The sequence below is a fragment of the Mesitornis unicolor genome, unplaced genomic scaffold (genome assembly GCF_000695765.1).
Source record: "Mesitornis unicolor isolate BGI_N332 unplaced genomic scaffold, ASM69576v1 scaffold12050, whole genome shotgun sequence".
In the NCBI taxonomy this organism is placed as follows: Eukaryota; Metazoa; Chordata; class Aves; order Mesitornithiformes; family Mesitornithidae; genus Mesitornis; species Mesitornis unicolor.
Genome location: NW_010156360.1, coordinates 3,481 through 14,227, shown reverse-complemented (window position 1 = coordinate 14,227; position 10,747 = coordinate 3,481). Strand labels below are relative to the sequence as shown.

The 10,747-nt window shown below is 35.8% G+C and overlaps 1 protein-coding gene across 1 annotated transcript in view; it reads left to right on the top strand.

Moving 5' to 3' along the window:
• The window catches only part of LOC104545076 (steryl-sulfatase-like), a 10,826-nt gene extending 404 nt beyond the window's left edge, over positions 1–10,422 (top strand). The window contains exons 2-4 of the mRNA XM_010190155.1: positions 1,517–1,638; positions 4,226–4,348; positions 9,995–10,422. Coding sequence (XP_010188457.1) covers positions 1,517–1,638; positions 4,226–4,348; positions 9,995–10,422 — 673 coding nt within the window. The remainder of the gene's footprint in view (positions 1–1,516; positions 1,639–4,225; positions 4,349–9,994) is intronic.
• The last annotated feature ends 325 nt before the right edge of the window (positions 10,423–10,747 follow it).

Below are 10,747 nucleotides of genomic sequence, written 5' to 3'. Positions count from 1 at the left end.
CCTGCTGAAAAGGTGCATCATAAACAGAGAATTAAGCAATCAACCAGATAAGAGTAGGTCTAGAGAAGCAAAGTATAATCAGCAATTTTCTTTTAAAATGTACATGACGCAAATACTATGCATTAAGCATATTCTGAAGCACTCGTGATTTCAGACAAGCTTGTCACTAACCAATTGGAAATAAAGTACTGACTTTTTTTCTTCATTTATCTTTATGCTGTGATCAATAAATTCCTTTAAATGATTGTTAATATACCTGAGTAGTTCAGCAGTGTTCCCCAGTATCATCCTTGATAGCAGCTTAGGTATGATGGTTGTGTAAACAGCACAAGTTGTACCTGGTCATTGTGTTTCAGGGGTGTTTCTTTGATCAAGTTAAATAAAATAATCAGACTAAAAGCACTGTCATGTCAAATATTAAATACCCTTGTTTCTGCTGAAATTAGTTGGAAGTATAAACTCCTCATAACTCAAACTTAACAAAAATCGCTCAAATTGCACCTTCTAGTTTTAAACTGGAAAAAAAGTATATTCAGCACCAATGCTTGGCTCATTCTCCTCCCAAGGACCAGAACTGCTCCAGGAACTATGTTATCTGATAAAACTATTCAGAATTAGATCTTTGAAGTAAGAAGAAATTTCATCATACTGCTTGTTATCTGTAGATGATATCAGAGATAGCAAAGTAATCTATTGGAAAATTATTATTTTTGACTATTCAGACTTAGATGATTGGAGGACTACTGTGCCTTGAGGTCATAGTCATTAATCTCCCAGGTCAGGGACCTATTTAGAATGTGCTGCAGCTCCTGACGAGTCTGCATTCCTAGTTTTTTTTCTGCAGAACTAAGGGCACAGAATTTCTTCCCTCAGGAACCAATTTTCACGTGTATGATAAGCCAAGTCACAGTCAAGTTGCCCATGCAGATACAGAATCTTGGATGTCCTCCTGGATCTAATATTGCAGACATACTCATTTCAGACATGTAAACATTGTTAATATAGAGCCAAAGACAGAGTGAATTTCTCCTAATAACTGGTACCACCACACATTATCCCTACCCCAAAAATTTTGCTGGGGAGAGAGAAGTGATACCTAGTAGGGGGTAAGGAAGCATAACCTTTCTGTAGTCTCTACTCTCCTCATTGCTGAAGCAGAAAGGCCATGTAAGCAGCAAAGTTACATTTCTGAGTCAGGGAATGCATTAAAAAAGGTTGCAACATAACACGTCCAGGTGTTATGCACTGGCCATGAAGAGTAGATGAAAGTGGGGAAAAAGATTTTTGGCAAAATTCTATAGCATCCCAATTTAGTAGTGACACCTTTTGTAAAAATATTTGACAAGATAGTATTTAGAATTGCAACACCAACGTGGTTTTGATAATTTGCATACAGTAAATCTTAACTTGATTTTCCTGATAGTTTTTGCTTTGGATGCCTTGATCTCACCATGCCTGTTTCCAAATAATCACCTTTATGTATTCTTTTATTTTTTTCCCTGCTTATATTTTCTAGAACCCCTAACATTGACAGGCTAGCAGAGGAAGGAGTGACGCTTACTCAACATATAGCAGCAGCCCCACTTTGTACTCCAAGCAGGGCAGCTTTCCTGACAGGGCGATATCCTATCAGATCAGGTAAACACTCATTATTTCATCCATAGATATTTTATTTGCTGTAAACTGTAAACATTTTTTCCTCTGGGCTTTCTTGATATCTTTATTGTTACTAGGTTTGGTACTTCTTTCAGTGATTAATCGAGATCAGCAGAGCTGGTGGGCATTTGAAATCTTCCATATATATGAGAAATTTTCACATTTCAGAAGCGCTAACACAAAAATAAGGCTTTTTATTGAGAAAAAGATTTTTAAAAATACTGTGGAAAAAAGTGATTGTGGTTATTTAATAGAAGATGCAGCCAAATTCCATTGACTTCCTTCACTGTCCAAATGACTGTGGGCTCTTTCCCTCCTCCCCAGTTGCATTCAGGCTGCTCCCAGGATGTTGGTGGGCAGCCTGAGTGTTGAGCATCACAGATACATCTGGAAAGGCACAATGGAAGAATCCAGTATAAATCCTGCTGCTCAGACACTTCTATTTCTACAAAACCTTTTGGTTTTGACAAATTGTTATTTTTTTCAGGAGAGGAGAGGAAGGAGAGTTCATTAAGATATTCCAGCAGTTCTTAAAGCTAGGAAGAAGAAAGGAAAAAAATCTCCCTTCTTTCTAAGTAATTTTGTTCCATATATACCCATACACAGTGTTAAGTATCCTATGAATACATGCATTTGATAATTTCTCTTACTTTTTAAAGTACCTATCCAAAGCTCATTTGAATCAGTAAAGATCCAGTCTGTTTATTTTAGTGTGCTGGGACTGAGCCTCTCAGTGCTTAGCCATGCAATTTTAACATTCCTTTAACATCATTTTTAGCAAGGATCATTATACATTAATCAGATCACTTGTTCATTAGTGATAAAACATCCTGTCCTTGCTTCTGGGAATGAAAGCAAAGCAAGACTCTGGAGCCTACTTGATATGTTCATGCTCATTCAAATCAAGTAACAAGCTTCTGCAAAAGTGCCAGCTAATATAACTCGCTAAATTTTCCATTACATTCAGCTGCATAGGAAAATTTTGTATACCTGTTACAGCTATAATGCTATTAATATTTACTGTAGATAATGCCACAGGTCACTTTCCATTATGATCCTTGTTCTTATTTATGAAAAATTAGCATTTGAACTGGTCTTTTTCTTAACTGATCTGCTCTCAGTCATTCCTAATAATTTTCATTTAGTTGCAAAAAATGAACTTTGCCTTAATTATATTATGAAATTGCTAAATATCAAGTACTTCCAAATACCTGCGAAAAACTAGTAAAGGTTTATTATAGAAGATACTAGAATCATGATGTAGAATAAAAGTTAGAAATTTAAAACTTCTGCTAATAAAGCTGGAGAAGAATATTCCAAAATGCAGTATTTGATGAGACACAAACTCAGGGAAAGGAAACAATGGAAAAAAGAATCATAGTTCTGTACTTTCATTCTGGTAACTTAACAGAATTACACTGTTACAAGATATCAAAATACATAAATATAAATAAATACAAGTAAATACATAATAAGTATTTACATAATAAGTAAGGTATAGTAAGGTATATGTATAGGTGACTAAAATCACCTGAACTGTTGATCGACAAAGCTAACTGGGGTGAAAAACTGAAGTAAACATTTGAAGGGTAGGTTGAGCTCTCTGTAATAAACCAGTTGAACAAGTCTTTTTCTCATCTAACCACAAAGGATACTTGAGGGAAGATTCTGGTCGTCTACATCAGTCATATATCTTTGGCACTGCAATCATCCAGTTGCATAATTCAGACTTCCTGGAGATACATTTGCACAGATTTGCATAGATATTTTGTGTTCTCTCTGTCTATACTCAGAGCCAGCTCTCGTCTGGAATCCTACTAATCTAATTTTAATGAACCTGAGCTTTCAAATTCCTCATCCTGAGAGTAGTTTATAAGCTCAAGTTTGTGTTCCTTGAACTCTCAGTATATAGAAATTACTGTACCTTATTTAGATGTTGTCTTGTTAGCTGATATCTGATGCTGCTTTAATGCACTCTGTGTTCATTAAATCATGTGTCTCCCTGCCATTGGAGCACTGGTCGTCTCCCACCAAAGCTGAGTTCTCTACCCACTCTATTTCCAGAAGCAGACTCTCTCTTGTTCTTTTTTACCTCATGATGTTTACGTCCCCAGCTATAAGACTGCCCTCCTTCAACGGCCTTCTCTCAAATTGTAGAAAACCACATATGAGGAAAGTGGAAGTTCTGAAAGCAGAACTTAGGGGTGATCTCACGTAGTCCTCATCTCCACTCCTTCCCTATGTTCAAGAAAAATTATGCAAGCTCAGCTGCTTTCAGATATATTACACCTTAGAACACCTATGCAAAAGGGCTACAGCTGTTTATATGATGGCTGGCCCCACAGGTATAAGCAGAGAATTTTTTCTCCACTCAGTTTCTGGTGTCAATACAGAAAAGACCTTGCTCAGCTAAGTGGATGATTGTATCTGCCACTTGCAACAGTTAGCATCTGGTGCTAATATGTCATTTAAATGATAACCACCTAAAGCAAAAAAGTGTATGCGGAAGGAATGAATGGAAACTGTTTCATTATATTATCCAAGTCTCATTCATTTTCGTTGTATTTAGGAATGGCTGCTTTCTCACGAGTTGGTGTCTTCTTATTTTCTGCCTCTTCTGGGGGACTTCCTTCTGAAGAAATAACTTTTTCCAAGCTCCTGAAGCAGAGAGGTTATGCAACAGCTCTAATAGGTAAAATTGCATGCATACACAGCATTATTTTTCATTCATTTCAATCAAAGGAACATTAGCTCTCCATATAGGCTATTAAGGGTCTGCATTAAGCTTTTTCCCCCCACAGCATAATGAGTTTATTTTTCTGGCACAAAGCTGAGCACATTCTCATACATATATGAAACACTAATCAGGTGAGTATGTCTAGTTATAGGCTTATTGTGCAAGGTACTGAAGAAACATGATGACCAAATTGAAAATTAGTCAAGCTCTTAAGCAGTTTTAAGAATAAACAGAAGTTTGATTACAACAGAGACAATGAGGGATCAATTGCAAGGTACAAGTCAGCGCAGTGGTGGGATTAATTTCTCCAGTTTTCAAATATCCAGAAAGCAGATGATGTAGTACCTGGGCTAACCATCTGGATTCTCTTCTTAGTCATCAAACAGAAATGGGCATTTCTAGGAAATTTGTCTCATCCTGTGGTAGATGTTTAATATAAAGATGTGTTTCTCTTTCATTATAAAGATAATTCAGACAACTAATGGCAGCATAAATATCCAGTGATGGGTGAAAGGAATCTCACTATATAAATATTAAACAAAATCAGAATGAATATCATAAAAGTATAACATTTAAATAGTGCGATTTTTTTCCTAATTTGGCCACTGACTTATTGCACACTATTTGCATTTTAGAAGATTTTTGTGAAATACAACTTGTATAACATAATGTATTTCTGAATTGGAATTACCAGGTAATAGTTGTTTAGAGAACATCATACTGGAATATTACTACATTAATTTGGGATGCACCCAGTTTGATTTTTAAATATATCAAAAACTTGCAATTCTGAGAGTAATTTTTGTTTAAAAAATCAGGCTGTTTAGCAAGCTTAACAATTCACACTACTGTTCAAAAAAATATCTGTATTATGTAGATAACCAGAGTTGATGTTCCTAACAAAAAGTACTACTTAGCCATACCCAAGTCTTAGAAAGTATAAAATACCTTGATGTCCTGACAGATTCAAAACAAAGAACCAGAAAATCTTAGCAGAAGTATATTTAGTGCACATGTATTTGAACCATAGTGCAAAAAAGCCATTCATAAGTTGTGTTCATTGTGGAGTTAATTCCTATTGCTACATGTTCAATTAAAGAATCCAAAAAAATACTTTTTTCTCTTTGTAACAAGCACTGTAACACAACTCATTTTCTGAGGCTGGCCTAGTTAGTGTTCTTTTTTAACTACTTTCACTGCAACATGACAGCTTGCCACTTAGATCTCCAGAAGTTATCTCCATGATGCTTAATGAACAATTCTTCCAAGTGTCCTGAATGATAGCTATGAAACCATAAGATGGAGTATTACCATTTCCTTAGAGTATAATGAAGGCTTCTAGAAATCAAGAAGTGCATTAAAATTAAGGATAAAGCATATGTAAATGACAAAAAGAAAAATTATGTAGATTTGAAGACTAGATAGGCAGACTCTGATTTCCAACCAGCCCTTTTTCTGCCTCTGCTGGTATGCTTCTCTCATTGTATTGGTCTAGGTCAGGGAGTCTTTGCTTGGTTCAGTCTAACTCAGCAGTTCCCAAACAATTTATTGTCAAATCCTGCACCAGTGATGGATTGGCATAAGGGTAATTTGAAGTCTTTCAGTTCCTCAAGCCTGTACTGTTACTTCTTTTTTTTTTTTTTGCCAAGTTTCTCTCCCTTTTACTCTCTAAGAACATTTTTTCCTTTCCTAAATGCATTTTCCTTTCTATTTAATTTTTCTCTCCTCTGAATATATGCTTCCTCTTGCTTGATACCTCCCTAAACATATTTTAGCTATAAGTCTACTTTATGTAGTCTACTTTTTTATCTCATTGCTTTTCTGCTATGACACAAAGAAGGTGACATCCAATAGATCTGGCAGGAAAAGACGGAAGATCTGCAATAAAACCGAGTTTTCTCAGAAAAGGCAGATGCATTGAATGTGTTATATTTTGACAGTTAAGCCTCCTGCAAAATAGCAAGAAATGTTGGTGTTTTGTAGGAAATAGCTATCCATAATGCAAAAATTTCACCAAAGGTAGATTAGTATTATTTTAGCTACTGCTATACTCAATTACAGTTGAGTAAAGGTCAACTCTTCTTCACTACCGCTATCCAGTGTGTTTTCTGGCATCCAGAGAAGTTTAAAATCCACCCATCCCCAAAGTTTACAATACTAATGGATAGACTGGGATTTGTATCTTTTCTCCAGAATGAGGTGTTGTAATATCTGGACTGTGATGAGTCTAATACCAGTTTGATTGAGTCTATGGAGTAGGAGTAGTAGAGCATTTATGAATAGAACTACTTAAAATCTGGCCATATTACAATATATGCATATATACTTATTATTGCTATGTTTTTCATATAAATACATTTCTTTGAGCACATAAAAATATTTGTTTGCATCTTGCTCTGCATCTTGCATCTTGCCATTTATCTGAAGAGCAAAAAATAGCAAAAGAAATATATCATTATATACAACTCAATCTTCGCGTTGCTCTCTTTTCAACTTGTCTGAGAGAGAAGCAGAGAAGAAATGTGGATTTTTGCAGCCTCTCCAGCATTCTGGGTTCTGAAAAACTGAGTTCCAAATTAAGTTTATTGGCTGACTAGGACTTGCTCTTATTTCCACTTGCCTTTCATTGCATTGCTTTTGCTCTCCGGAAATCTAGGTCTCAAACTATTAAGGTACTCATTATTTACAATTAACAGCATAAATTTCACTCAAAAGCTTGATAGAATCTTCTGAAATGTGTATGATGCTTGTGTGAAGTGTCCGTACTATGAAACTTCACTTGTCAAAGAGGTGAGAGCATTTTGCTCTGCTCTCAGATTCAGAAGGACCCCAGAGGATAAAGCACATTACAATAATCTGTTGAAACGCTAGCTCAAGGCAGGGGTTATTGTCACAAGAAATGAAACAAAACATCTATTGTGGAACCCAGTCATCATTTGCATTTTCAAAGTAGTGCAGGATCTATCAAAACTCTCTACCTCATCAGCTATTTGAGAATGGCAATTGTGTCTTTCTGTCACAGCTGCCGATATAATTTGAACCAGTGCTGCTGTTGCTTCTCCCAGCTAACCTGCTGTCTCCTTTGTTTGGCTTAAGTTGCTTCTGAACAAATGGGTTTTTTTAGACCCAAGTTCATCGTGACATTGAACAATTTGTTGTGCTTGCTAAAACCCTTTTGATAAAAATAGGTCCTATATTTTCCCATCCTAATTTGTTGTTGCAAGATTCTTCTGTACTGGCTTGCAATACATAGTTTTATTGAGATCCTGTTTAAACAAACTTCTTTATATTATAATAAATGACCTTGAAAGTACATTTAATTTTTTGGGGTTTCTTTTTCTTTATTTCTTTTTTCTTTTTTTCCTCTACTGAATTTTAGATGATTCAGCAAAAATTAAAAATCAACAGCAAAAATTAAAAATCATAGTTTTAAGATCATCTATATTCATGATTGCAACCTCTGCCTGTATTTCAACTTGGTGAGAGTTGTTGCATACTCACCTTGCCACACATCTGGCTTTACGAATATTCCATAAAGACAACTATGTAAACCTAAGAGAAAACATTGAAGCATTTATTTCCCAAAATCTGTATCCTGGCTTGCTGGGAATGAAATTCAGAGCTGCACTCTTAGCTAGCCCTTTATGGCACCATTATAACATCTGAAAATTCAGCATAGTGGTCTGCATTGCTGTTTCTTTGATCAACCACACTAATATTCACTAGACCTTCTAAAAAGTAGTGATGAAAGCCATTCTGCCCTACAGAAAGGAGAATAGTGCCACAGGTTAGGGGCCATCTGGCAGTAGTGGGAAGACTTCTGATGGGATGAAAAAGCTGCAGAGGCCTCCATTTCACTGACACATAACCAGACCCGAAAATGCTTTTATACCTGCTTCTATGATATAGGTATTTCTAGCCTAAGATCATCAAGAGATGTACAAGGAGAACTGGACTCAACTAAGCATTCAATTAGGTTCAAGGTTTCTGTGGTACTTTTCTTCACCTTTGCTGACAGGTGAACTTAGACACAAGACATTCTCATCCCATATCTTAGTTCTGTCATTTGTGAAAGTGAAATAATGACACTGAGCCCATTTGCTAGGTACTATTTCAAAAAATCCAAACTGACACCCATCTTCACCCTCTTGGGACTGCAGTGTCTGCATTTGGCATTGCTGAAGGCAGCAAGATGAATACAGTTCTTTCTAGACCCAGGAGATGCTCAAGGCTGCTTGCATCAGGACTCTTTCTTACAAATGTGTAAAAGCTGGGATGGTTCGGGAAAGGGAAAAATTCCCTATAGGCTTTATTCCTTTGCTGTACTTTCTACCATGTGTATCCTGAAATCTCTAGATCAAAATGTTTCAGTTTCTTTGGGCTGGGGTTGAGGACTTACTGAGTTTGCGGGATTTTTGTTTGTTTGGTTGGTTGGGGTTTTTTTTAAGGTCAATACCCCTGAATTATACTGGTCATGTTTTGGTATTTGATTCAGAAAAAATAAATAAAATTTGGCCCAGCAATATATATTGTCAACTGTTTAGTCGAGGGTGACACCTTATGTCAAATATTCAACAAATTTCCTCACTGAGACCAAAGACCATAGCTCTAGCCATAATTTATGTCAATGGGCTTAAATGAATTTGATTTTTTAAAATTATGCATTTAAATTTAAATAACGGCTACCGAACAGTTAGGTCTGTGGCACTAAGCGATGCATAAGCATATGGTAAGGGCTTGTACCTGAGTCATAGGATGAATTATCTACTTACTGTAATCAGGATGAACATACATTATGCTACTATAATGCAAATCAGACTCACTGTTTTCTTGTGTCAGTCAGTGTCCAACATTATTGCAGAATTAGAATGGTTTCCTAGTGAGACAAAATGCTGTGAAAGATAATATTTAGCATCATTTACTTGTTACTGTTGTTTATTTTGTTATTTTTTTATATATATAAAATATATATGAATAAAAGTAATCCCTCTCACTAGTGGGGAGAGATTGGCAATTTCAGAGAGTTTGCATTCATTTAAATAATAAATGCCTTGGTAATTTCACTATTCTTGATCTATTTCCTGTTTGTTACTGTTGTCTTAATTTTGTTATGGTTTTGTTTTTGGTTTTGTTTTTGTTTTGTGGTTTTTTTTTAACTAGTCAAATTTGAATGTTTTGCCAGAAAAAAATTAGAAAATGTAATTTGCAACTCCATATTGGCTCTTCCTAAGAAAGCAGTAGCTGCTTCAAAACAGTATTTTCTTATGCCAACTTAACTACACATGCACAAAGGCTTTATTTTCAAAGTTAGCTTTCTCTTAGGGCTCTGTTGCTCTTCAGTGATCTGCTGGCTCACTTGGAATTTAATGGTCTCCATCAGAAGCTGTGCCAAACTATTTCTGACCAGAGTGAAGAGACAGACATGAAACAAAGTCTTTGATGAAGGCATAGAGAAATACTAGATAGCAAATAGGGATCCACACAATAAATGCTGGGGGCAGGAGGATACCAGCCAGATAGTGAGTTTCATGTTTGAATAGCACACATGATAAGTTTGATGATTTAACTACAAAAGTACTCCCTGTCCTTCTCTCTTTGTAGGCAAGTGGCATCTTGGGATGAACTGTGAAAGCAGTAATGACTTCTGTCACCACCCCCTCAGTCATGGATTTGATTACTTTTATGGGCTTACCGTGACCAATTTTAGAGACTGCAAACCTGGCCAAGGCAGTGTATTTTTAAAAGGGGTTCAGAAATCTCTTGTCATCCCAATCCAAATTGCTGGAATCACTGTGGTCTCTTTGGCAATAGTGCAGTACTTTGGCCTCCTCAAAGTACCATTCCAAGCATTGGGTTACTGCTTCTTAATAACCGCTATTTCACTTGCGGTTTTGATTTTTTTCTTTTACCATTTTCGACACTTGAACTGCTTCTTAATGAGAGACTATCAGATTATCCAGCAACCACTATCCTATGAGAACCTTACTGAGAGACTGACAAAGGAAGCTGTGCAGTTTATAGGAAGGTAGGTTTCTAACTGTGTTTTAAGTTAATGCTGACATTTCACAGTGATGATGTTTCTGAAAAAAATAGAAAAAAAATGGGAACAGGCAAAAGGAATATGTTGTTATACATTATCATAACTCTTTTTTCTTTGAAAAAATGGCTGAAGTTAATCTTTTTAGTGAAAGTGGTTTTTTATTGGGTATGTAATTATTTTTTAATAAAAATTAAAAACTATTTATGTTTACATGTTTCAGAAAAAAAAAATTCAAAAAAATCTAACTTTTCTAGGACTTCCATTCTTGAGAATTTCATGTAACTTGGAATCAGAAAAATCTTCTGTGTGACTTA